The 27,500-nt window shown below is 49.4% G+C and overlaps 1 protein-coding gene across 1 annotated transcript in view; it reads left to right on the top strand.

The window, feature by feature from the left end:
• lrrc7 (leucine rich repeat containing 7) overlaps positions 1-27,500 on the top strand; it is a gene marked incomplete at both ends in the record, with an annotated part of 166,178 nt that overhangs the window by 54,507 nt on the left and 84,171 nt on the right. The window contains 2 exons of the mRNA XM_080523009.1: positions 7,890-7,979; positions 8,530-8,586. Of these exons, the coding sequence (XP_080379135.1) occupies positions 7,890-7,979; positions 8,530-8,586 (147 nt within the window). The remainder of the gene's footprint in view (positions 1-7,889; positions 7,980-8,529; positions 8,587-27,500) is intronic.

The raw sequence follows: 27,500 nt of genomic DNA, 5'->3' as shown, positions 1-27,500 counted from the left end.
ACCAGGTAACATGAATGAATGAATGAATGGACTTTATTGTCATTGCTACAGTACAGGTACCAAACAACGAAATTTAGGAGGGGTGGCTCCCCTGGTGTTAGGAAAGGGAAAAAAAAAAAACTTAAAAAAAAAAAACATCACAAGAAGGGAAGGAGCTGGTTTACATAAATAAAGGCTATGTACACAATCCACTGTACTATACTGTACAGATAGACGACTAGGGTTGTCATATTGCACAATAGTATTGTTTCACGTTATTTAAAGTGTCACAGTTTGCAGGCTTGAAATGTACATGTTTGTGCCTCAGCACTACACCTGATTTTTTCAGTCCAGCAGCTGCCATACAATCCGTCCAGACTGTCCAGGGCCCAGAACTTAGGTCTTTGCTGTGTTCAGGGCCTGGACGGCCCTGTGGTAGAAGCTGTTCTTCAGTCTGTTTGTCTTAGCGGCCAGGGTCCTGAACCGCCTTTTCGAGGGCAGCCTGGTAAAGTGTACGTACCCAGGGTGGGTCGGGTCCCTGGAGATCTTGGAGGCCTTCCTGAGACAGCGTGTGTTGTACAGCTCTTCCAGAGAGGGGAGGGGGGCGCCCGTGATCTTCTGTGCTGTTCTCACGACTCTCTGTAGCGCATTTCTCTCCGCTGTTGTGCAGCTGGAGAACCAGTTGCAGATGCCGTAGGTGAGGATGCTCTCCACTGCGCCGCGGTAAAAGGTCACCAGTATCTCCTGCTTGCTATGTTCCTTCCTGAGGCATCTCAGGGTGTATAGCCGCTGTTGTGCCCTCTTGATGGTGCCTTTTGTGTTGTCCTTCCAGGTCAGGTCATCCCGCATGTGCATCCCCAGGAATCGGAGGGTTGAGACTCTCTCCACGCTCTCTCCGTCGATGAGCAGGGGCTGGATCTCGGACTTTTTCCTCCTGAAGTCTACGATGATTTCCTGGGTCTTTGACTTGTTCAGCAGCAGGTTGTTAACCTTGCACAGCTTGCTCAGTTGCTCTACCTCATCCCTGTACACCGCCTCGTCCCCCCCCGAGATACATCCCACCACGGTGGTGTCGTCTGCAAACTTTACGATGGAGTTGCTGGGGTGGACGGGGGTGAAGTCGTAGGCGAACTGGTATGGATCCAGGTTGGGCGGGAGGCGTGTGAGTATGTGGGCCCGGACTAGTTTCTCGAAGCACTTCATGATGATTGGTGTGAGTGCCACCGGGCGGTAGACGTTTAGGCAGCTCACCGTGCTTTTCTTCGGGACTGGGATGATAGTTGAGGTTTCAGGCAGGGTGGGACGGTGGCCTGGGACAGGGACTGGTTAAAGATGTTGGTGAAAACCCCGGCCAGCTGGTCGGCGCAGTCTCTCAGCACCCGTCCCAGGACGCCATCCGGCCCCGAGGCTTTCCTGGGGTCCACCGCCTTCAGTACGCGTCGCACTTCATGCTCTGTGAGGGTGAGGCTGCTGAGAGCTGGAGAGAGTGGTGTTTGTGTTGCGGTTACCTCCGTTCGCCCCTCGTCGAACCGGGCGTAGAAGGTGTTCAGCTTTCCCGCCAGCAGGGGGTCGTCCTCTGCGGCTGTGAGCCTGTTGGCTCTGAAGTTTGTCATCTGCTGAACCCCCTGCCACATCCACCTGGAGTCGTTGCTCAGGAGGCATTCCTCAATCTTCTCTCTGTGGTCTGCCTTGGCCGCTTTGATTCCGCGCTTTAGGTTGGCCCTGGTGGAGCTGTACAGCGGTGTGCTCTTCCCTGCGAAGAAGGCGTTGTCCCTCTCGTTGATCAGTTTTTGGACCTTCCCAGTCATCCATGGCTTCGTGTTGGGGTAGACCCGGACCCGTTTGTCCACGGTGACTGAGTTGGTGCAGTTCACTATGTGGTTCAGAACCGACGACGTGTACTGTTCCAGGTCCTCATGCTCATATTTCTGCCATAGGGTGTCATTTAGGCAGATCTGCAGTGCAGCGGACCCTTCTGGCCAGGTTCTGACAGTCTTAGTGGTGATGGGAGCACTTTTCCCCATGGTAGTGTATGCAGGGATCAGGAGGATTGACACATGGTCAGACATGCCTAGATGAGCTAGCGGACTAGCCTTGTAAGCACGTTTGATGTTGGTGTATACCTTGTCCAGTGTTTTTTCTCCTCTTGTTGCACATTTCACATGCTGATAGAACTTGGGTAGTACTGCCTTCAGGTCGACATGATTGAAATCTCCTGCTATGATGTGAATAGCCTGTGGATCAGTGCCTGTGGGCCAGCTCCGAAAACCCCGGCACAAACTGACGGTAGTAGCTGGCCAGTCCCAGGAACCGCCTCGCGTCCTTCCGGGTCCTGGGCCGCGGGGCGGCGGTGATCGCAGTGGTTTTGTCCACCTGCGGTCGCACCTCCCCACCGCCCAGGATGTACCCCAGATACCGGATCTCCCCCCGCCCGATCACGCACTTCGCCGGGTTAGCCGTCAGTCCCGCCTGCCTCAGCGACTGTAGTACCGCAGCCACCCTCTGCATATGCTGCGGCCAGGTGTCCGCATAGATGACAATGTCATCTAAGTACGCAGAGTGCGGCCGCAGAATACGGTCCATCAGCCGCTGAAACGTGGCCGGGGCCCCAAACAACCTCTCCCCCCGCCCGATCACGCACTTCGCCGGGTTAGCCGTCAGTCCCGCCTGCCTCAGCGACTGTAGTACCGCAGCCACCCTCTGCATATGCTGCGGCCAGGTGTCCGCATAGATGACAATGTCATCTAAGTACGCAGAGTGCGGCCGCAGAATACGGTCCATCAGCCGCTGAAACGTGGCCGGGGCCCCAAACAACCCGAACGGAAGCGCGGTGAACTGGAATAAACCCCGCGGGGTAGAGAATGCCGTTTTTTCCCGGGATACCGGCGATAATGGTATCTGCCAGTATCCCTTCGTGCAATCCAATGTCGTGTAATATTTAGCCGTGCCAAGCCGGTCCAGGAGCTCGTCGATCCGGGGCATAGGGTAGGCATCGAACTTTGACACCGCGTTCACCCGTCTATAGTCATCACAGAACCGTACAGACCCATCGCACTTTGTCACCAGCACGATGGGGCTGCACCAGTCGCTGTGCGACTCCTCGACCACACCCAGTTTTAGCATAGCGTCTAATTCCCGGCTCACCACATCTCGTTTGTGAGCCGGCAGCCTGTATGGCCGCGTACGTACCGTAACACCCGGTTGCGTAACTATCTGATGCTCTATGAGGCGAGTACGACCGGGTATAGGGGAGAACATATCTGCGAACCTATGTTGCAATTGATCAACGTCCGCCCGCTGGTTCACCGAGAGATGGTCGCCTAAGCAGGCCGGGGCGCTAGTACTAGTTTTTGGGACCTCCGGCCCGAATTCATCTTTCTCGGGAAGTAGCGTCACCAGGGAAACAGGGACCACGTCGTTCCATTTTTTTAAGAGATTAATGTGGTATATTTGCGTGCTATCCCCTCTATCCGACCGCACTACCTCGTAGTCTACATCCCCAATTCGCCGTGTGACCACGAACGGCCCTTGCCACTTGGCGAGTAATTTAGAGCTAGACGTGGGCAGTAATACGAGGACTTTGTCTCCCGGTGCGAAATTGCCTAGTCTAGTCCCTCTGTCGTACAGCTGTTTTTGACGCTCCTGGGCCTCGAGCAAATGCTCCCGTGACATAACCCCCAGTGAGTGGAGCTTTGCTCGTAGGTCCAGGACGTATTGTATTTCATTTTTACTGTCACTAGACCCTTCCTCCCAGCTTTCTTTAATCAGGTCTAGGACGCCCCGTGGCTTGCGCCCGTACAGGAGCTCAAAGGGGGAAAACCCCGTGGAAGCCTGGGGTACTTCCCGCACTGCGAACAACAGAGGGTCTAACCACTTATGCCAATTGCGACTATCTTCGTGTATGAACTTACGGATCATTGACTTAAGCATTAAGGACTAACCGCCGCCTTGACACTATATTTTTTTTCCCCCATAACGAATTTCGATGGTGACCACCGGATACTTGTGACAATCCCCATGTATACACATTATCCCAACCCGCGATGCCTCTAACAATACCCCGGGTCGAACCAGGCGCTGGTGGATCATGGTCTGGAAGCAACCAGAATCCAACAGCGCCTGGTGCGTCTCGCGCTGTACCCTTACTGGGATGTAAAACGCCTGTCCTGGACGCGGGGGAAGGGTCGGACCGCCGACGACGCGGATTACCTGACCCACCTCCATCTCGGGGCAGTCCCGGCGGAGGTGGCCAGGCTGTCCGCATCGCTAGCATCCCTCCTCTACCGTTCGTGGGGCCGTCTGTGGGGTGGAGGTTGGCCCCCCGTGTGCGTTCCTCCCCCCGGTGGCCCGCCCCGTCCTCGGGGCAGGCGTTGGTGGCTCCCGCCGCGGCTCCACCCCAGGCCGTACCCCAGGCCGCGCCCCGCCGGCCCGTCGGCGCGGAGCGGGACCGGGGATGGGCCCGGGGCTGGAACCTGCGGTAGGGGCAGGTGGTTGTCGGGGAAGGGGTCGAGAACGGCCTCCGGCTCGTCCCGCACCCCCCTCCTCTGGGCCCGAACCCGGGGACCTCCCCCGGGTGGCTCGGTGCGGTCCAGTAGCTCGCGGAGCATGGCCCGCTGCTCCGCCTGTCCCCGCAACATCTCCGCCGCCATCACCTCCTGCGCCTGCTGCATCCGGGCCAGGTGCGCCACCACCTGGAACGATGAATCCATGATCCTCTGGGTGTGTGTGCCGACCCCCTCTCTGTGCCCCGCGTTGGGTGCCAGATGTAAGGGTCTCTAGGCACAGAGGGAGGTCGACACAGAGGAACAGGTGTGGAATAAGTATTTATTTAGTCCCGCACAGCTCAGCACCGTCACCGACGTGCTGAGCGAGTCTTTCCCCCCGCTGCTTCTCCCTTTCGGGACCCGCTCCCGCTGCTTCTCCCTTTCGGGACCCACTCCGCAACACATTTTTTTCTAATCTTTTATTTTTGAAAAATATTTCATGTTCATGTGTTTTTGGTCATGTTCATGCACGGTTTCTGCTCTGCAACATGTTTTGTTTAAAGCTTTTACTATGGAAATAAACGAGGAGTTACTTAGCTCGTCAAATCGTAAATAAGGTCTCTGTATTGCTCTATACACAGTAACTTTACACATATTACACAATATATTGTTTTGCTGTGCTGTGGTAGAGAAGACAAGAGACCATCTAGAGTTCACACATTCAAGCCTCGCTTTTTAATTGTTTTCTGTGACTGGATAGTTCCTATTATATAAATTCTCATCTGTCTCAAACTATGCCGTGTTGGGTCCTTGAATTTGAGGGATCTGGGTCTTGAAAGTCCTTGAAAGGTGCTTGAATTTGATGTCAGAAGGTGTGGGAACCCTGTGTGTGTGTTATGTGGAGTGGCATAGCTCTCTCTCTCTCTTGTGTGTGTGTTATGTCGAGTGTCCGGCCCTGGGCACAGCTGCCTCGAGCCCGCGGTTGGTGCTGCGCTGATGTGGCGGATGAGAGACAGCTGTGTGAGCGGATCTCTCTACCTCTCTCTCTCTCTCTCTCTTTCTCTCTCTCTCTCGCTGGCCTAGTATAGGGGTTTGTGGGCGCTCTCTGCGCGGCTGACGCCCCAGCACGTGCATGATAGGGAGAGGGCTGCCACAGTGTGTGTGTGTGTGTATGTGTGTATGTGTGTGTGTGTTGTCTCCCGGCTAATAGCACAGTACAGTGCTCTGGTTCTAGCCCTCTGTCTAAAAGGTCAAATCTATGTCACACGGGGTCTTACCCGCTTGGTTGTCTTAGATATTTAGGCTAGTGGCTGAATAGATTCACCATGCTGTTCTCTATGTCCTACAGTCTCACTTGCTACCTCCTATGGCCATACCCCACAAGTAACACACAATAGTGTATGGCACATAGGCCCCTGTAGTTAACAGCTCTATCCTTAACGAGTGCGAGTTGTTGTGGTTGCAGGTACTTAGTTTATCGGGAAGGAAAACTTCCCCCAAAAGTGATAATATATTGTTAGGCTAGGCTAACCATTTAGTTCCTATAATGAGCAATGAATCTAAGGTTTTACTGTATCTTTACAGCCTGTATCCTTAGAGGCCAAATCATCCCTCGGCAGAGCCTCGGTTTCACTTCCCCATTACAATGGAAGTCGGTTCCAAAAATAATCCAGATCTGAGACCTTTTAAGTATTAAGTATTATTCAGTGAGAAACCCTCTAAGTTTGCTGGGATCACTCCAGGCATTGGCTGGGGGAAGCATTTCTAAGTGATAAAGCTTGGGTCTAAGATACCTGTGCCCCATACCCTGCACGACTCCAAGCATCAGGTCTTACCCTGTCCGACCCACGGAGTGGTCATCAGCTGGACTGTGGCATCTTTTTTTATACTGAAGTCCGTCGCGTCATGCCCATCTGAAACCCCTTATAGCCAATGACCTTTCATCTGAAACCCCTTATAGCCAATGACCTTATGACCTTTCACTGTTGTTTCTTGGAAAGTACAGAACTTCCCCATCTGGAAAAGTCCCTTTCACTAGCCCTGTACCTACAGAGACATTCTGGGCCCTATTATGCACTTCTTAACTTAATTAAGACGCACCGCCAGGTTAAGACCTACCGCCACCCTTATTATGCGCTTCATACGCGCTACTGCTATTATGCAGGTGTCGATAGGCGCCCACACATAAGACGTAAGACTCCCGTGCATATATTACTCATTGTGGGAGTGTTCATATGTTAATGAAGTGCACTAGGCGCCCCTGCTATTATGCGATCTGACTTTGCTCCTAGCGCTAAGAAGTGGTTTGAAAAGTTCTTAAGTTTAGACTTCATGCACGTTTTGAAACACGAGCGCGCCTCCGCGGTTTGCGCATGCATGTGGGCACACATGAACACGCACGTGGCTCCACGGCAAGACGTCAATTACGGTCACAGTATAAATGCCACCACTGGCAAATGTTAAGCCAGAGAGAGAGAACAATGGAATATATCCTAGGAAGGAATTATGATAGACGAAGACGGCGCGCCGAGCGCATATACCGGCAACGACTTTGTTACCTCGGGCTGACAGGTAGGCCAAATCTCAAATCAATCCTGGATTCGTGATCTAAGCATTTTAGCGCTTTCAATTGGTGATCCAACTGTTAATAATGCTATAATATATTCACGTTATGATGATGATGGGTTATGATGATGATGATGGGTTATGATGATGATGATGATGGGTTATGATGATGATGATGGGTTATGATGATGATGATGGGTTATGATGATGATGATGGGTTATGATGATGATGGGTTATGATGATGATGATGGGTTATGATGATGATAGGTTATGATGATGATGGGTTATGATGATGATAGGTTATGATGATGATGATGGGTTATGATGATGATCACGCCTGTTTCACCACCTCGGCTCGGGGAGGATTTCGCGCCGTTCCAAAGATTGCGAACTGACGAGCCTTGACCTCATGCACGAGCTTGTTACTTTCTTCTGCAGAGAAGCGCGCTGACCTCCTTCTTAGGACTTCCATAATAGCATAGCGCTAATGACTCAACGCAGCCGGTTCTTAAAGGGAATGGCACCTGGCACGCTGATTGGGTTGATTGAGAAGACGCCCAAAACACACCCATGACTAATTTCTTTGCTTAGCGCCGGGTTTTAGGCGCCCACTACCGCATGCATAATAGCAAAGTGGCCTTGACCACGCCTCCACGTCTTAAGTTTAGATCTACCGCCTCGTCTTATTGCTTAAGACTTATGAAGTGCATAATAGGGCCCGAACTCTCTTAACCTCTCTTGTCTGTCTGTCTGTCTGTCTGTCTGTCTGTCAGCCTGTTTGTCTGCCTGTCTGTCTGTCATTCTGTCTGTCTGTCTGCCTGTCTCTATGGTAACGTAGTAGCTGTCTCACCCCTCCCCAGGCTGCCAGACGGGTTCACGCAGCTTCTCAACTTGACGCAGCTGTTCTTAAACGACGCCTTCCTGGAGTACCTGCCCGCTAACTTTGGCAGGTGAGCTGTCTCACCCCCCCTGACCTGTCTCACCCCCCTGACCTGTCACACCTTCCCCTGACCTGTCTCACCTTCCCCTGACCTGTCTCACCCCCATGACCTGTCTCACCCCCCCTGACCTGTCTCACCCCCCTGACCTGTCACACCCCCCCTGACCTGTCTCACCCCCCCTGACCTGTCTCACCCTCCACCTGACCTGTCACACCTTCCCCTGACCTGTCTCACCCCCCCTGACCTGTCTCACCCTCCAACTGATCTGTCTCACCCCCCCTGACCTGTCTCACCCTCCACCCTACCTCGCCCTGACCTGTCTCACCCTTCATCTGACCTGTCTCACCCTCCCTCTGACCTGTCTTACCCTCCCCATGACCTGTCTAACCATATCCTATCTCACCCTAACCTGTCTCACTGTACCATGTCTCACCCTGTCCTGTGTCACCTTATCTTGTCTCACCCTAACCTGTCTCACCCTGTCCTGTGTCACCTTATCTTGTCTCACCCTAACCTGTCTCACCCTAACCTGTCTCACCCTAACCTGTCTCATTCTCAGACTGTCTAAACTACGGATCCTGGAGCTGAGGGAAAATCACCTGAAAACCATGCCAAAGTAAGTCTCTCTGTCTGTCTGTCTGTCTGTCTGTCTGTCTCTCTCTCTCTCTCTCTCTGTCTGTCTCTCTCTCTGTCTGTCTGTCTCTCTCTCTCTCTCTCTCTCTCTCTCTTTCCTCTCTCTCTCTTTCATCTCTTTTTCCTCTCGCTCCCCCCTCTTTCTCTCTCTGCCTTTCCCTTGCTATCTGTCTCCCTCTCCTGCTCCCTCTCTGTCTCTCTTTTCCCTCTCACTCTGCCACTCTCTCTCTCTCCCCCTTTCTCTTTCTCTCTCCCCCTCCCTCTCTCCCCTCCCCCTCTGTTCCCCTCTCCCTGTCTCCCTCACCCTCGCTCTCTCTCTCTCCCTCCCCCTCCCTCTCTCTCCTCTCTCTCTCTCTCTCCCTCCCCCTCCCTCTCTCTCCTCTCTCTCTCTCTCTCCCTCCCCCTCCCTCTCTCTCGCCTCTCTCTCTCTCTCTCTCTCTCTCTCTCTCTCTCTCTCTCTCTCTCTCTCTCTCTCTCTCTCTCTCTCTCTCTGTGACTCAATGCGTTTTTGGGCCATCAGGGTGTTGGGTGCAGATGAAGACATCATGAATGCATCACTGTGGGTGTGTGGGTGTGGGTGTGTGGTTGCGTGTGTGTGTATCACTCCAAGTTCACTCTCCTCCTGGAAAACTTGAATTTGTAGACTAGACAAGACTCTTAGGGCCCTATTATGCACTTCTTAACTTGCAGTCTTAAGTCTTAATTAAGACGCACCGCCAGGTTAAGACCTACCGCCACCCTTATTATGCGCTTCATACGCGCTACTGCTATTATGCAGGTGTCGCTAGGCGCCCACACATAAGACGTAAGACTCCCGTGCATATATTACTCATTGTGGGAGTGTTCATATGTTAATGAAGTGCGCTAGGCGCCCCTGCTATTATGCGATCTGACTTTGCGCCTAGCGCTAAGAAGTGGTTTGAAAAGTTCTTAGGCGCTAGAGTTCATGCACGTTTTGAAACACGAGCGCGCCTCCGCCGACCGACTTCTTAAGAAGTGGGTCAGCGCGCATGCGCAAACCGCGGAGGCGCGCTCGTGTTTCAAAACGTGCATGAAGTCTAGCGCCTATGAACTGCATAATAGCATAGCGCTTATGACTTAACGCAGCCGGTTCTTAAAGGGAATGGCACCTGGCACGCTGATTGGGTTGATTGAGAAGACGCCCAAAACACACCCATGACTAATTTCTGGGCTTAGCGCCGGGTCTTAGGCGCCCACTACCGCACGCATAATAGCAAAGTGGCCTTGACCACGCCTCCACGTCTTAAGTTTAGATCTACCGCCTCGTCTTATTGCTTAAGACTTATGAATTGCATAATAGGGCCCTTAGTCTCCTAGTCTCCTTGTCTCCTAGCCTCCTTGTCTCCTAGCCTCCTTGTCTCATTGTCTCCTAGCCTCCTTGTCCCCTAGCCTCCTAGTTTTTTATTTATTTTAATTTAACCAGGCAGGGCCAATAAGAACTAATTCTTATTTGCATTGGCGGCCTGGCAAAAGACAAAAGCCTCTTGGGGGGTGGGGGGGAGGGGCTGAAAAGAAATCAGGTTACATGTTAAAAACAAAGACACACACGACAGACAGCGGCACACATCCAAAATTCCAGCACAGTTAAAAAAGTAAAAACATACGTACATCTCCACACCTCCTCCACTTACAGTCACAGCATCAAGTTAAAGGGACAGCATCACACATCCACATAAACCCAAACAACATTAAGCACAGCAGAAAGCACACTAACAGCATTAGAGAATTAGCAATACATACAGTATGCAAATTTGGACAGACACAGGAAGTCAACAGGCATGCATGGGACAGACAGTAAGCAGCCAACTTTTTGGATTTTGGAGAAGCACTAGAGGGTCGAAAAACAGTTGCATGTGTCAGTGAGAATGTCCATGTCTCCTAGCCTCCTTGTCTCCTTGTCTCCTTGTCTCCTTGTCCCCTAGCCTCCTTGTCTCCTAGCCTCCTTGTCTCCTAGTCTCCTTGTCTCCTAGTCTCCTTGTCCCCTAGTCCCCTTGTCCCCTAGCCTCCTTGTCTCCTAGTCTAGTTGTCCCCTAGCCTCCTTGTCTCCTAGCCTCCTTGTCTCCTAGTCTCCTTGTCTCCTAGTCTCCTTGTCTTCTAGCCTCCTTGTCTTCTAGCCTCCTTGTCTCCTAGTCTCCTTGTCCCCTAGCCTCCTTGTCTCCTAGCCTCCTTGTCTCCTAGTCTCCTTGTCCCCTAGCCACCTTGTCTCCTAGTCTCCTTGTCTCCTAGCCTCCTTGTCCCCTAGCCTCCTTGTCCCTTAGCCTCCTTTACTCCTAGTCTCCTTGTCCCCTAGCCTCCTTGTCTCCTAGCCTCCTTGTCTCCTAGTCTCCTTGTCCCCTAGCCTCCTTGTCTCCTAGTCTCCTTGTCTCCTAGTCTCCTTGTCCCCTAGCCTCCTTGTCTCCTAGCCTCCTTGTCTCCTAGTCTCCTTGTCTCCTAGTCTCCTTGTCCCCTAGCCTCCTTGTCTCCTAGTCTCCTTCTCTCCTTGTCTCCTTGTCTCCTAGTCTCCTTGTCTCCTAGTCTCCTTGTCTCCTAGTCTCCTTGTCCCCTAGTCTCCTTGTCCCCTAGCCTCCTTGTCTCCTAGTCTCCTTGTCTCCAAGCCTCCTTGTCCCATAGCCTCCTTGTCTCCTTGTCTCCTAGTCTCCTTGTCTCTTAGTCTCATTGTCTCCTTGTCCCCTAGCCTCCTTGTCTCCTAGCCTCCTTGTCTCCTAGTTCCTAGTCTCCTTGTCTCCTTGTCTCCTAGTATCCTTGTCTCCTAGCCTCCTTGTCCCTTAGTCTCCTCGTCCCCTAGCCCCTAGTGTGAATGTGAATGTGTATGTGTGTGTGTATGTGTATGTGTATGTGTGTGTGTGTGTGTGTGTGTGTGTGTGTGTGTGTGTGTGTGTGTGTATGTCTGTGTGTCTGTGTGTTGAACAGAACTCTGTCTCCTTGGTGTTGAACAGGACTCTGTCTACTTGTGTTGAACAGGACTCTGTCTCCTTGTGTGGAACAGGACTCCTGTCTCCTTGTGTTGAACAGGACTCTGTCTCCTTGTGTTGAACAGGACTCTGTCTACTTGTGTTGAACAGGACTCTGTCTACTTGGTGTTGAACAGGACTCCTGTCTCCTTGGTGTTCAAAACGTGCATGAAGTCTAGCGCCTATGAACTGCATAATAGCATAGCGCTTATGACTTAACGCAGCCGGTTCTTAAAGGGAATGGCACCTGGCACGCTGATTGGGTTGATTGAGAAGACGCCCAAAACACACCCATGACTAATTTCTGGGCTTAGCGCCGGGTCTTAGGCGCCCACTACCGCACGCATAATAGCAAAGTGGCCTTGACCACGCCTCCACGTCTTAAGTTTAGATCTACCGCCTCGTCTTATTGCTTAAGACTTATGAAGTGCATAATAGGGCCCTAAGTCTCCTAGTCTCCTTGTCTCCTAGCCTCCTTGTCTCCTAGCCTCCTTGTCTCATTGTCTCCTAGCCTCCTTGTCCCCTAGCCTCCTAGTTTTTTATTTATTTTAATTTAACCAGGCAGGGCCAATAAGAACTAATTCTTATTTGCATTGGCGGCCTGGCAAAAGACAAAAGCCTCTTGGGGGGTGGGGGGGAGGGGCTGAAAAGAAATCAGGTTACATGTTAAAAACAAAGACACACACGACAGACAGCGGCACACATCCAAAATTCCAGCACAGTTAAAAGAGTAAAAACATACGTACATCTCCACACTTCCTCCACTTACAGTCACAGCATCAAGTTAAAGGGACAGCATCACACATCCACATAAACCCAAACAACATTAAGCACAGCAGAAAGCACACTAACAGCATTAGAGAATTAGCAATACATACAGTATGCACATTTGGACAGACACAGGAAGTCAACAGGCATGCATGGGACAGACAGTAAGCAGCCAACTTTTTGGATTTTGGAGAAGCACTAGAGCAGGGGTCCCCAAACTACGGCCCGCGGGCCGAACACGGCCCACCCCCACACTTGGACCGGCCCTTTGAACAACGTGTAATTTCTAACTGCAATTGCGGCATTGCACCGACGTGGTGGTGGGGGCGCTGTTTCGCAAATAATTGGAAATACATTTCCACCATAAATTGATGCAGAAAGGGCACAAATTGCATCTAAATTCACCAGAATGCAAGAAATTAAGTGTTTGATGCTCGTTTAAGGACCCCCAGACAGCCCTGCTTCATGGGTCCCCCCGTGTATGATGAGGGTCCTTCCTCAAGTATCAGACTGTAAAACTGATTATATTTCATTGACATATCACTATAGGTATACATTCCATCCAAATTCAACTGTTTAGACTTTGTTTGCATCCACCAGTGCTCTCCTGCGCGCAATTGCTTTGCGCAACCGCCTCCATTCCACTCCGTTCCATATTATTTTATGTTAGAGACCAACCCAGGCCCCCCATCACAGAAAGGAAAAATGATGTGGCCCTCACAGAAAAAAGTTTGGGGACCCCTGCACTAGAGGGTCGAAAAACAGTTGCATGTGTCAGTGAGAATGTCCATGTCTCCTAGCCTCCTTGTCTCCTAGCCTCCTTGTCTCCTAGCCTCCTTGTCTCCTAGCCTCCTTGTCTCCTAGTCTCCTTGTCTCCTAGTGTCCTTGTCCCCTAGTCCCCTTGTCGCCTAGCCTCCTTGTCTCCTAGTCTAGTTGTCCCATAGCCTCCTTGTCTCCTAGCCTCCTTGTCTCCTAGTCTCCTTGTCTCCTAGTCTCCTTGTCTTCTAGCCTCCTTGTCTTCTAGCCTCCTTGTCTCCTAGTCTCCTTGTCCCCTAGCCTCCTTGTATCCTAGTCTCCTTGTCCCCTAGCCACCTTGTCTCCTAGTCTCCTTGTCTCCTAGCCTCCTTGTCCCCTAGCCTCCTTGTCCCTTAGCCTCCTTTACTCCTAGTCTCCTTGTCCCCTAGCCTCCTTGTCTCCTAGCCTCCTTGTCTCCTAGTCTCCTTGTCCCCTAGCCTCCTTGTCTCCTAGTCTCCTTGTCCCCTAGCCTCCTTGTCTCCTAGCCTCCTTGTCTCCTAGTCTCCTTGTCTCCTAGTCTCCTTGTCCCCTAGTCTCCTTGTCTCCTAGCCTCCTTGTCTCCTAGTCTCCTTCTCTCCTTGTCTCCTTGTCTCCTAGTCTCCTAGTCTCCTTGTCTCCTAGTCTCCTTGTCCCCTAGTCTCCTTGTCCCCTAGCCTCCTTGTCCCCTAGCCTCCTTGTCTCCTAGTCTCCTTGTCTCCAAGCCTCCTTGTCCCATAGCCTCCTTGTCTCCTTGTCTCCTAGTCTCCTTGTCTCTTAGTCTCATTGTCTCCTTGTCCCCTAGCCTCCTTGTCTCCTAGCCTCCTTGTCTCCTAGTTCCTAGTCTCCTTGTCTCCTTGTCTCCTAGTATCCTTGTCTCCTAGCCTCCTTGTCCCTTAGTCTCCTCGTCCCCTAGCCCCTAGTGTGAATGTGAATGTGTATGTGTGTGTATGTGTATGTGTATGTGTGTGTGTGTGTGTGTGTGTGTGTGTGTGTGTGTATGTCTGTGTGTCTGTGTGTTGAACAGAACTCTGTCTCCTTGGTGTTGAACAGGACTCTGTCTACTTGTGTTGAACAGGACTCTGTCTCCTTGTGTGGAACAGGACTCCTGTCTCCTTGTGTTGAACAGGACTCCTGTCTCCTTGTGTTGAACAGGACTCTGTCTACTTGTGTTGAACAGGACTCTGTCTACTTGGTGTTGAACAGGACTCCTGTCTCCTTGGTGTTCAAAACGTGCATGAAGTCTAGCGCCTATGAACTGGATAATAGCATAGCGCTTATGACTTAACGCAGCCGGTTCTTAAAGGGAATGGCACCTGGCACGCTGATTGGGTTGATTGAGAAGACGCCCAAAACACACCCATGACTAATTTCTGGGCTTAGCGCCGGGTCTTAGGCGCCCACTACCGCACGCATAATAGCAAAGTGGCCTTGACCACGCCTCCACGTCTTAAGTTTAGATCTACCGCCTCGTCTTATTGCTTAAGACTTATGAAGTGCATAATAGGGCCCTTAGTCTCCTAGTCTCCTTGTCTCCTAGCCTCCTTGTCTCCTAGCCTCCTTGTCTCATTGTCTCCTAGCCTCCTTGTCCCCTAGCCTCCTAGTTTTTTATTTATTTTAATTTAACCAGGCAGGGCCAATAAGAACTAATTCTTATTTGCATTGGCGGCCTGGCAAAAGACAAAAGCCTCTTGGGGGGTGGGGGGGAGGGGCTGAAAAGAAATCAGGTTACATGTTAAAAACAAAGACACACACGACAGACAGCGGCACACATCCAAAATTCCAGCACAGTTAAAAGAATAAAAACATACGTACATCTCCACACCTCCTCCACTTACAGTCACAGCATCAAGTTAAAGGGACAGCATCACACATCCACATAAATCCAAACAACATTAAGCACAGCAGAAAGCACACTAACAGCATTAGAGAATTAGCAATACATACAGTATGCAAATTTGGACAGACACAGGAAGTCAACAGGCATGCATGGGACAGACAGTAAGCAGCCAACTTTTTGGATTTTGGAGAAGCACTAGAGGGTCGAAAAACAGTTGCATGTGTCAGTGAGAATGTCCATGTCTCCTAGCCTCCTTGTCTCCTAGCCTCCTTGTCTCCTTGTCCCCTAGCCTCCTTGTCTCCTAGCCTCCTTGTCTCCTAGTCTTCTTGTCTCCTAGTCTCCTTGTCCCCTAGTCCCCTTGTCCCCTAGCCTCCTTGTCTCCTAGTCTAGTTGTCCCCTAGCCTCCTTGTCTCCTAGCCTCCTTGTCTCCTAGTCTCCTTGTCTCCTAGTCTCCTTGTCTTCTAGCCTCCTTGTCTTCTAGCCTCCTTGTCTCCTAGTCTCCTTATCCCCTAGCCTCCTTGTCTCCTAGCCTCCTTGTCTCCTAGTCTCCTTGTCCCCTTGCCACCTTGTCTCCTAGTCTCCTTGTCTCCTAGCCTCCTTGTCCCCTAGCCTCCTTGTCCCTTAGCCTCCTTTACTCCTAGTCTCCTTGTCCCCTAGCCTCCTTGTCTCCTAGCCTCCTTGTCTCCTAGTCTCCTTGTCCCCTAGCCTCCTTGTCTCCTAGTCTCCTTGTCTCCTAGTCTCCTTGTCCCCTAGCCTCCTTGTCTCCTAGCCTCCTTGTCTCCTAGTCTCCTTGTCTCCTAGTCTCCTTGTCCCCTAGCCTCCTTGTATCCTAGTCTCCTTGTCTCCTAGCCTCCTTGTCTCCTTGTCTCCTAGTCTCCTTGTCTCCTAGTCTCCTTGTCCCCTAGTCTCCTTGTCCCCTAACCTCCTTGTCCCCTAGCATCCTTGTCTCCTAGTCTCCTTGTCTCCAAGCCTCCTTGTCCCATAGCCTCCTTGTCTCCTTGTCTCCTAGTCTCCTTGTCTCTTAGTCTCATTGTCTCCTTGTCCCCTAGCCTCCTTGTCTCCTAGCCTCCTTGTCTCCTAGTTCCTAGTCTCCTTTTCTCCTTGTCTCCTAGTATCCTTGTCTCCTAGCCTCCTTGTCCCTTAGTCTCCTCGTCCCCTAGCCCCTAGTGTGAATGTGAATGTGTATGTGTGTGTATGTGTATGTGTGTGTGTGTGTGTGTGTGTGTGTGTGTGTGTGTGTGTGTGTGTGTGTGTGTGTGTGTGTTGAACAGAACTTTGTCTCCTTGGTGTTGAACAGGACTCTGTCTACTTGTGTTGAACAGGACTCTGTCTCCTTGTGTGGAACAGGACTCCTGTCTCCTTGTGTTGAACAGGACTCTGTCTCCTTGTGTTGAACAGGACTCTGTCTACTTGTGTTGAACAGGACTCTGTCTACTTGGTGTTGAACAGGACTCTGTCTCCTTGTGTTGAACAGGACTCTGTCTCCTTGTGTTGAAAAGGACTCTGTCTCCTTGTGTTGAACAGGACTCTGTCTACTTGGTGTTGAACAGGACTCTGTCTCCTTGTGTTGAACAGGACTCTGTCTCCTTGTGTTGAACAGGACTCCTGTCTCCTTGTGTTGAACAAGACTATGTCTCCTTGTATTAAACAGGACTCTGTCTCCTTGTGTTAAACAGGACTCCTGTCTCCTTGGTGTTGAACAGGACTCTGTCTCCTTGTGTTGAACAGGACTCTGTCTCCTTGTGTTGAACAGGACTCTGTCTCCTTGTGTTAAACAGGACTCTGTCTCCTTGTGTTAAACAGGACTCCTGTCTCCTTGTGTTGAACAGGACTCCTGTCTACTTGTGTTGAACAGGACTCCTGTCTCCTTATGTTGAACAGGACTCTGTCTCCTTTTGTTGAACAGGACTCTGTCTCCTTGAGTTGAACAGGACTCTGTCTCCTTGTGTTGAACAGGACTCTGTCTCCGTGTGTTGAAAAGGACTCTGTCTCCTTGTGTTGAACAGGACTCTGTCTCCTTGTGTTGAACAGGACTCTGTCTCCGTGTGTTGAACAGGACTCTGTCTCCTTGTGTTGAACAGGACTCTGTCTCCTTGTGTTGAACAGGACTCCTGTCTCCTTGGTGTTGAACAGGACTCCTGTCTACTTGTGTTGAACAGGACTCCTGTCTCCTTATGTTGAACAGGACTCTGTCTCCTTTTGTTGAACAGGACTCTGTCTCCTTGAGTTGAACAGGACTCTGTCTCCTTGTGTTGAACAGGTCTCTGTCTCCTTGTGTTGAAAAGGACTCTGTCTCCTTGTGTTGAACAGGACTCTGTCTACTTGGTGTTGAACAGGACTCTCTCTCCTTGTGTTGAACAGGACTCTGTCTCCTTGTGTTAAACAGGACTCCTGTCTCCTTGGTGTTGAACAGGACTCTGTCTCCTTGTGTTGAACAGGACTCTGTCTCCTTGAGTTGAACAGGACTCTGTCTCCTTATGTTGAACAGGACTCTGTCTCCTTGTGTTGAACAGGACTCCTGTCTCCTTGTGTTGAACAAGACTCTGTCTCCTTGTGTTAAACAGGACTCCTGTCTCCTTGGTGTTGAACAGGACTCTGTCTCCTTGTGTTGAACAGGACTCTGTCTCCTTGTGTTGAACAGGACTCTGTCTCCTTGTGTTGAACAGGACTCCTGTCTCCTTGGTGTTGAACAGGACTCATGTCTACTTGTGTTGAACAAGACTCTGTCTCCTTGTGTTAAACAGGACTCTGTCTCCTTGTGTTAAACAGGACTCCTGTCTCCTTGGTGTTGAACAGGACTCTGTCTCCTTGTGTTGAACAGGACTCTGTCTCCTTGTGTTGAACAGGACTCTGTCTCCTTGTGTTGAACAGGACTCCTGTCTCCTTGGTGTTGAACAGGACTCTGTCTCCTTGGTGTTGAACAGGACTCTGTCTACTTGTGTTGAACAGGACTCCTGTCTCCTTGTGTTGAACAGGACTATGTCTCCTTGTGTTGAACAGGACTCCTGTCTCCTTGTGTTGAACAGGACTATGTCTCCTTGTGTTGAACAGGACTCTGTCTCCTTGTGTTGAACAGGACTCTGTCTCCTTGTGTTGAACAGGACTATGTCTCCTTGTGTTGAACAGGACTCTGTCTCCTTGTGTTGAACAGGACTATGTCTCCTTGGTGTTGAACAGGACTCCTGTCTCCTTGTTGTTGAACAGGACTCTGTCTACTTGTGTTGAACAGGACTCTGTCTCCTTGTGTTGAACAGGACTCCTGTCTCCTTGGTGTTGAACAGGACTCCTGTCTCCTTGTGTTGAACAGGACTCTGTCTCCTTGTGTTGAACAGGACTCTGTCTCCTTGGTGTTGAACAGGACTCTGTCTCCTTGGTGTTGAACAGGACTCCTGTCTCCTTGTGTTGAACAGGACTCTGTCTCCTTGTGTTGAACAGGACTCTGTCTCCTTGTGTTGAACAGGACTCTGTCTCCTTGTGTTGAACAGGACTCTGTCTACTTGTGTTGAACAGGACTCCTGTCTCCTTGTGTTGAACAGGACTCTGTCTCCTTGTGTTGAACAGGACTATGTCTCCTTGTGTTGAACAGGACTCTGTCTCCTTGTGTTGAACAGGACTCCTGTCTCCTTGTGTTGAACAGGACTCTGTCTCCTTGTGTTGAACAGGACTCTGTCTCCTTGTTGTTGAACAGGACTCTGTCTACTTGTGTTGAACAGGACTCTGTCTCCTTGTGTTGAACAGGACTCCTGTCTCCTTGGTGTTGAACAGGACTCCTGTCTCCTTGTGTTGAACAGGACTCCTGTCTCCTTGTGTTGAACAGGACTCTGTCTCCTTGTGTTGAACAGGACTCCTGTCTCCTTGTGTTGAACAGGACTCTGTCTCCTTGTGTTGAACAGGACTATGTCTCCTTGTGTTGAACAGGACTCCTGTCTACTTGTGTTGAACAGGACTATGTCTCCTTGTGTTGAACAGGACTCTGTCTCCTTGTGTTGAACAGGACTCCTGTCTCCTTGTGTTGAACAGGACTCTGTCTCCTTGTGTTGAACAGGACTCCTGTCTCCTTGTGTTGAACAGGACTCTGTCTCCTTGGTGTTGAACAGGACTATGTCTCCTTGTGTTGAACAAGACTCTGTCTCCTTGTGTTGAACAGGACTATGTCTCCTTGTGTTGAACAGGACTCTGTCTCCTTGTGTTGAACAGGACTATGTCTCCTTGTGTTGAACAGGACTCTGTCTCCTTGTGTTGAACAGGACTCTGTCTCCTTGTGTTGAACAGGACTCCTGTCTCCTTGTGTTGAACAGGACTCTGTCTCCTTGTGTTGAACAGGACTCTGTCTACTTGTGTTGAACAGGACTCTGTCTCCTTGTGTTAAACAGGACTCTGTCCCCTTGTGTTGAACAGGACTCCTGTCTCCTTGTGTTGAACAGGACTATGTCTCCTTGTGTTGAACAGGACTCCTGTCTCCTTGTGTTGAACAGGACTATGTCTCCTTGTGTTGAACAGGACTCCTGTCTCCTTGTGTTGAACAGGACTCTGTCTCCTTGTGTTAAACAGGACTCTGTCTCCTTTTGTTGAACAGGACTCTGTCTCCTTGTGTTGAACAGGACTCTGTCTCCTTGTGTTGAACAGGACTCCTGTCTCCTTGTGTTGAACAGGACTCTGTCTCCTTGTGTTGAACAGGACTCCTGTCTCCTTGTGTTGAACAGGACTCCTGTCTCTTTGTGTTGAACAGGACTCTGTCTCCTTGTGTTGAACAGGACTCTGTCTCCTTGTGTTGAACAGGACTCCTGTCTCCTTGTGTTGAACAGGACTCTGTCTCCTTGTGTTGAACAGGACTCCTGTCTCCTTGTGTTGAACAGGACTCTGTCTCCTTTTGTTGAACAGGACTCTGTCTCCTTGTGTTGAACAGGACTCCTGTCTCCTTGTGTTGAACAGGACTATGTCTCCTTGTGTTGAACAGGACTCTGTCTCCTTGTGTTGAACAGGACTCCTGTCTCCTTGGTGTTGAACAGGACTCCTGTCTCCTTGTGTTGAACAGGACTCCTGTCTCCTTGTGTTGAACAGGACTCTGTCTCCTTGTGTTGAACAGGACTATGTCTCCTTGTGTTGAACAGGACTCCTGTCTCCTTATGTTGAACAGGACTCTGTCTCCTTTTGTTGAACAGGACTCTGTCTCCTTGTGTTGAACAGGACTCTGTCTCCTTGGTGTTGAACAGGACTCTGTCTCCTTGTGTTGAACAGGACTCTGTCTCCTTGTGTTGAACAGGACTCTGTCTCCTTGTGTTGAACAGGACTCCTGTCTCCTTATGTTGAACAGGACTCTGTCTCCTTTTGTTGAACAGGACTATATCTCCTTGTGTTGAACAGGACTCTGTCTCCGTGTGTTGAACAGGACTCTGTCTACTTGTGTTGAACAGGACTCTGTCTCCTTGGTGTTGAACAGGACTCCTGTCTCCTTGTGTTGAACAGGACTCTGTCTCCTTGTGTTGAACAGGACTCTGTCTCCGTGTGTTGAACAGGACTCTGTCTACTTGTGTTGAACAGGACTCTGTCTCCTTGTGTTGAACAGGACTCTGTCTCCTTGGTGTTGAACAGGACTCCTGTCTCCTTGTGTTGAACAGGACTCTGTCTCCGTGTGTTGAACAGGACTCTGTCTACTTGTGTTGAACAGGACTATGTCTCCTTGTGTTGAACAGGACTCTGTCTCCTTGGTGTTGAACAGGACTCCTGTCTCCTTGTGTTAAACATGACTTTGTCTCCTTGTGTTGAACAGGACTCTGTCTCCTTGTGTTAAACAGGACTCTGTCCCCTTGTGTTGAACAGGACTCCTGTCTCCTTGTGTTGAACAGGACTCTGTCTCCTTGTGTTGAACAGGACTCCTGTCTCCTTGTGTTGAACAGGACTCTGTCTCCTTGAGTTGAACAGGACTCTGTCTCCTTGTGTTGAACAGGACTCTGTCTCCTTGTGTTGAACAGGACTCCTGTCTCCTTGTGTTGAACAGGACTCTGTCTCCTTGTGTTGAACAGGACTCTGTCTCCTTGTGTTGAACAGGACTCTGTCTCCTTGTGTTGAACAGGACTCCTGTCTCCTTGTGTTGAACAAGACTCTGTCTCCTTGTGTTAAACAGGACTCCTGTCTCCTTGGTGTTGAACAGGACTCTGTCTCCTTGTGTTGAACAGGACTCTGTCTCCTTGTGTTGAACAGGACTCCTGTCTCCTTGTGTTGAACAAGACTCTGTCTCCTTGTGTTAAACAGGACTCCTGTCTCCTTGGTGTTGAACAGGACTCTGTCTCCTTGTGTTGTACAGGACTCTGTCTCCTTGAGTTGAACAGGACTCTGTCTCCTTGTGTTGAACAGGACTCTGTCTCCTTGTGTTAAACAGGACTCCTGTCTCCTTGGTGTTGAACAGGACTCTGTCTCCTTGTGTTGAACAGGACTCTGTCTCCTTGTGTTGAACAGGACTCTGTCTCCTTGTGTTGAACAGGACTCCTGTCTCCTTGGTGTTGAACAGGACTCATGTCTACTTGTGTTGAACAGGACTCCTGTCTCCTTGTGTTGAACAGGACTATGTCTCCTTGTGTTGAACAGGACTCTGTCTCCTTGTGTTGAACAGGACTCTGTCTCCTTGTGTTGAACAGGACTATGTCTCCTTGTGTTGAACAGGACTCTGTCTCCTTGTGTTGAACAGGACTCTGTCTCCTTGTGTTGAACAGGACTATGTCTCCTTGGTGTTGAACAGGACTCCTGTCTCCTTGTTGTTGAACAGGACTCTGTCTACTTGTGTTGAACAGGACTCTGTCTCCTTGTGTTGAACAGGACTCCTGTCTCCTTGGTGTTGAACAGGACTCCTGTCTCCTTGTGTTGAACAGGACTCTGTCTCCTTGTGTTGAACAGGACTCTGTCTCCTTGGTGTTGAACAGGACTCTGTCTCCTTGGTGTTGAACAGGACTCCTGTCTCCTTGTGTTGAACAGGACTCTGTCTCCTTGTGTTGAACAGGACTCTGTCTCCTTGTGTTGAACAGGACTCTGTCTACTTGTGTTGAACAGGACTCTGTCTCCTTGTGTTGAACAGGACTCTGTCTCCTTGTGTTGAACAGGACTCTGTCTCCTTGTGTTGAACAGGACTATGTCTCCTTGTGTTGAACAGGACTCCTGTCTCCTTGGTGTTGAACAGGACTCCTGTCTCCTTGTGTTGAACAGGACTCCTGTCTCCTTGTGTTGAACAGGACTCTGTCTCCTTGTGTTGAACAGGACTCCTGTCTCCTTGTGTTGAACAGGACTCTGTCTCCTTGTGTTGAACAGGACTATGTCTCCTTGTGTTGAACAGGACTCCTGTCTACTTGTGTTGAACAGGACTATGTCTCCTTGTGTTGAACAGGACTCTGTCTCCTTGTGTTGAACAGGACTCCTGTCTCCTTGTGTTGAACAGGACTCTGTCTCCTTGTGTTGAACAGGACTCTGTCTACTTGTGTTGAACAGGACTCTGTCTCCTTGGTGTTGAACAGGACTCCTGTCTCCTTGTGTTAAACAGGACTCCTGTCTCCTTTTGTTGAACAGGACTCTGTCTCCTTGTGTTGAACAGGACTCTGTCTCCTTGGTGTTGAACAGGACTCTGTCTCCTTGTGTTGAACAGGACTCTGTCTCCTTGGTGTTGAACAGGACTATGTCTCCTTGTGTTGAACAAGACTCTGTCTCCTTGTGTTGAACAGGACTATGTCTCCTTGTGTTGAACAGGACTCCTGTCTCCTTGTGTTGAACAGGACTATGTCTCCTTGTGTTGAACAGGACTCTGTCTCCTTGTGTTGAACAGGACTCTGTCTCCTTGTGTTGAACAGGACTCCTGTCTCCTTGTGTTGAACAGGACTCTGTCTCCTTGTGTTGAACAGGACTCTGTCTCCTTGTGTTAAACAGGACTCTGTCCCCTTGTGTTGAACAGGACTCCTGTCTCCTTGTGTTGAACAGGACTATGTCTCCTTGTGTTGAACAGGACTCCTGTCTCCTTGTGTTGAACAGGACTATGTCTCCTTGTGTTGAACAGGACTCCTGTCTCCTTGTGTTGAACAGGACTCTGTCTCCTTGTGTTAAACAGGACTCTGTCTCCTTTTGTTGAACAGGACTCTGTCTCCTTGTGTTGAACAGGACTCTGTCTCCTTGTGTTGAACAGGACTCCTGTCTCCTTGTGTTGAACAGGACTCTGTCTCCTTGTGTTGAACAGGACTCCTGTCTCCTTGTGTTGAACAGGACTCTGTCTCCTTGTGTTGAACAGGACTCCTGTCTCCTTGTGTTGAACAGGACTCTGTCTCCTTGTGTTGAACAGGACTCCTGTCTCCTTGTGTTGAACAGGACTCTGTCTCCTTTTGTTGAACAGGACTCTGTCTCCTTGTGTTGAACAGGACTCCTGTCTCCTTGTGTTGAACAGGACTATGTCTCCTTGTGTTGAACAGGACTCTGTCTCCTTGTGTTGAACAGGACTCCTGTCTCCTTGGTGTTGAACAGGACTCCTGTCTCCTTGTGTTGAACAGGACTCCTGTCTCCTTGTGTTGAACAGGACTCCTGTCTCCTTGTGTTGAACAGGACTCTGTCTCCTTGTGTTGAACAGGACTCCTGTCTCCTTATGTTGAACAGGACTCTGTCTCCTTTTGTTGAACAGGACTCTGTCTCCGTGTGTTGAACAGGACTCTGTCTCCTTGGTGTTGAACAGGACTCTGTCTCCTTGTGTTGAACAGGACTCTGTCTCCTTATGTTGAACAGGACTCTGTCTCCGTGTGTTGAACAGGACTCTGTCTACTTGTGTTGAACAGGACTCTGTCTCCTTGGTGTTGAACAGGACTCCTGTCTCCTTGTGTTGAACAGGACTCTGTCTCCTTGTGTTGAACAGGACTCTGTCTCCGTGTGTTGAACAGGACTCTGTCTACTTGTGTTGAACAGGACTCTGTCTCCTTGTGTTGAACAGGACTCTGTCTCCTTGGTGTTGAACAGGACTCCTGTCTCCTTGTGTTGAACAGGACTCTGTCTCCGTGTGTTGAACAGGACTCTGTCTACTTGTGTTGAACAGGACTATGTCTCCTTGTGTTGAACAGGACTCTGTCTCCTTGGTGTTGAACAGGACTCCTGTCTCCTTGTGTTAAACATGACTTTGTCTCCTTGTGTTGAACAGGACTCTGTCTCCTTGTGTTGAACAGGACTCTGTCCCCTTGTGTTGAACAGGACTCCTGTCTCCTTGTGTTGAACAGGACTCTGTCTCCTTGTGTTGAACAGGACTATGTCTCCTTGTGTTGAACAGGACTCTGTCTCCTTGGTGTTGAACAGGACTCCTGTCTCCTTGTGTTGAACAGGACTTTGTCTCCTTGTGTTGAACAGGACTCTGTCTCCTTGTGTTGAACAGGACTCTGTCTCCTTGTGTTAAACAGGACTCTGTCCCCTTGTGTTGAACAGGACTCCTGTCTCCTTGTGTTGAACAGGACTCTGTCTCCTTGTGTTGAACAGGACTCCTGTCTCCTTGTGTTGAACAGGACTCTGTCTCCTTGTGTTGAACAGGACTCCTGTCTCCTTGTGTTGAACAGGACTCTGTCTCCTTGTGTTGAACAGGACTCTGTCCCCTTGTGTTGAACAGGACTCTGTCTCCTTGTGTTGAACAGGACTCTGTCTCCTTTTGTTGAACAGGACTATATCTCCTTGTGTTGAACAGGACTCTGTCTCCTTGGTGTTGAACAGGACTCCTGTCTCCTTGTGTTGAACAGGACTCTGTCTCCTTGTGTTGAACAGGACTCTGTCTCCTTGTGTTAAACAGGACTCTGTCCCCTTGTGTTGAACAGGACTCTGTCTCCGTGTGTTGAACAGGACTCTGTCTCCTTGTGTTGAACAGGACTCCTGTCTCCTTGGTGTTGAACAGGACTCTGTCTCCTTGTGTTGAACAGGACTCCTGTCTCCTTGTGTTGAACAGGACTTCAGTCCATCACTGTGAGATCAGACTGCTCACCTCCCAGTTGTCCTCTGAGCTGAACCCAACAGGGCCGGACTGGGCTGTTCTGTACTCAGTGTTCTGAGATGTTCCGATTATTATTATTATAATAATAATAATAATTATATATATATATAAAAAAAAAAATATTATTCATTATTATTTTAAATTTTTTAGTGTCTGGAGTGTGGTTTTATTGCATAGAGATAGTGGAGAAAGACAGGAAAGTAAGGAGGAGAGGGCACAGACCGCGGTGCTAGACCACTGGACCACCCCAGGCCATGGTGCTAGCCCACTGGACCACCCCAGGCCATGGTACCAGACCACTGGACCACCTCAGGCCATGGTACCAGACCACTGGACCACCCCAGGCCTTGTTCTGTACTGAGTTTAGCTGTTCAAGTTTCAAGTTTATTGTTACGTCACATTATACAAGTATACAAAAGTAAAATTCTTAGGGTTCGGTTCCTGACATTGCAGCACAAGACAATAAGGCAATAGGCATAATTCAAGATAAGAAAGTGACACTAGTACAGGACATAAGTGACAAATAAGACAGGATACAATTAGCAGTACAACTAGTAATAAACTAGTAATAAAATATATAGTTGCTGTTTTGTACTTGGCTGAGCTGTGCTAATAAATGATGTTGCTAAATAAGTCTCACTGCTTCTTCGTGTATTTATTTCACTGATACATAAACCATGTATTACAAATTAATTCATCTTGATCATCATCCTGAATAATGAATTAATTATGTCTGTGGACTTAAAATCATTGTTTGATGTGATTGCCTTGCACACGCGCACACACACACACACACACATACACACACACACACACACACACACACACACAAATACACATGTATTATACGCATTTGTTTTGCATGTACAGTGAATTGTTTAGATAGATACGTAGATAGACAGATACATAGAGTTGAAGTGAGAAGTTTACATACACTTAGGTTGTTGTCAAACTCATTTAATAAACCACTCCACGGATTTCATGTTAAAAAAACAATTGTTGGTTCTATTTTGTGGATGACACAAGTAATTTTTCCAACAGTTGTTTACAGATTTCACTTATAATTCACTATATTACAATTCTAGTGGGTCAGAAGTTGACTGTGCCTTTAAACAGCTTTAGAAGCTTCTTGATGGCTTTAGAAGCTTCTGATAAGCTAATTGTCATCATTTGAGTTAATTGGAGGTGTACCTGTGGATGGATTTTAAGGCCTTCCTTCAAACTCAGTGCTTCTTTGCTTGGCATCATGGGAAAATCTAAAGAAACCAGCCAAGACCTCAAGTCTGTTTCATCCTTGGGAGCAATTTCCAAACGCCTGAAGGTACCACGTTCATCTGTACAAACAGCAGCACGCAGGTATAAACACCATGGGACCACACAGCCGCCATACCACTCAGGAAGGAGACGCGTTCTGTCTCCTACAGATGGACGTACTTTGGTGTGAAAAGTGCAAATCAATCCCAGAACAACATCAAAGGACCTTGTGAAATGCTGGAGGGAACAGGTACAGACCTGAGGGAACAGGTACAGACCTGAGGGAACAGGTACAGACCTGAGGGAACAGGTACAGACCTGAGGGAACAGGTACAGACCTGAGGGAACAGGTACAGAAGGATCTGTCCACATTAAGAACAGGTGCAGAAGGATCTGTCCACATTAAGAACAGGTACAGAAGGATCTGTCCACATTAAGACACAGCAAAACACATCCGCAGCCAGCAAGAAGCCACTGCTCCAAAACCGCCACAAAAAAGCCAAACTACAGTTTGCAACTCCACATGGGGACAAAGATCTAACTTTTTGGAGAAATGTCCTCTGGTCTGATAATGTAAAAAAAAATCACAAATGTAACTGTTTGGCCATAATGACCATTGTTATGTTTGGACGAAAAAGGGGGAGGCTTGCAAGTCGCAGAAGAGAAGAGGGTTATGTTGTGGGGGTGCTTTACTGCAGGAGAGACTGGTGCACAATTAATAGATTTTCATCATCATGAGGAAGGACAATGATGTGGATATAATGAAGCAACATCTCAAGACATCAGCCAGGAAGTTAAAGCTTGGTCACAAATGGGTCTTTCAAATGGACAATGACCCCAAGCATACTTCCAAAGTGTCAAAATGGCTCAAGGACAACAAAAATCAAGGTATTGGAGTGGCCATCACAAAGCCCTGACATCTATGCTGTGTAGAACATGTGTGACACCAGTCCTGTCAGGAGGGACGGGCTCATTACGGGAAGCCTGTGGAAGGCTACCCCAAACGTCTGACCCACGTTAAACAATTTAAAGGCAATGCCTCTAAATACTAACTGTAATGCTGCCTCTAAATACTAACTGTAACACTCTAACCCACTGAGAAGGTGATGTGTTATGACCTCGGCTCACAACAGTTTTAAAGTATAACAACAGTATTTATTAACTCAAATGTTGAACCAACAGAACTCTAACTAAATAAAAGACTGTACTATGAGGTGTGAACGTCAGTGATCGCTGGTGATGTATGGGTGGAGGGGTGAGTGTATGGGTGGAGGGGTGAGTGTATGGGTGGGGGGGTGAGTCTATGG

This window comes from Nansenia antarctica (genome assembly GCF_963989245.1).
Source record: "Nansenia antarctica genome assembly, chromosome: 2".
Classification (NCBI taxonomy): domain Eukaryota; kingdom Metazoa; phylum Chordata; class Actinopteri; order Argentiniformes; family Microstomatidae; genus Nansenia; species Nansenia antarctica.
The sequence above is the reverse complement of the archived record's forward strand: the minus strand, read 5'-3'. Positions and strand labels throughout refer to the sequence as shown.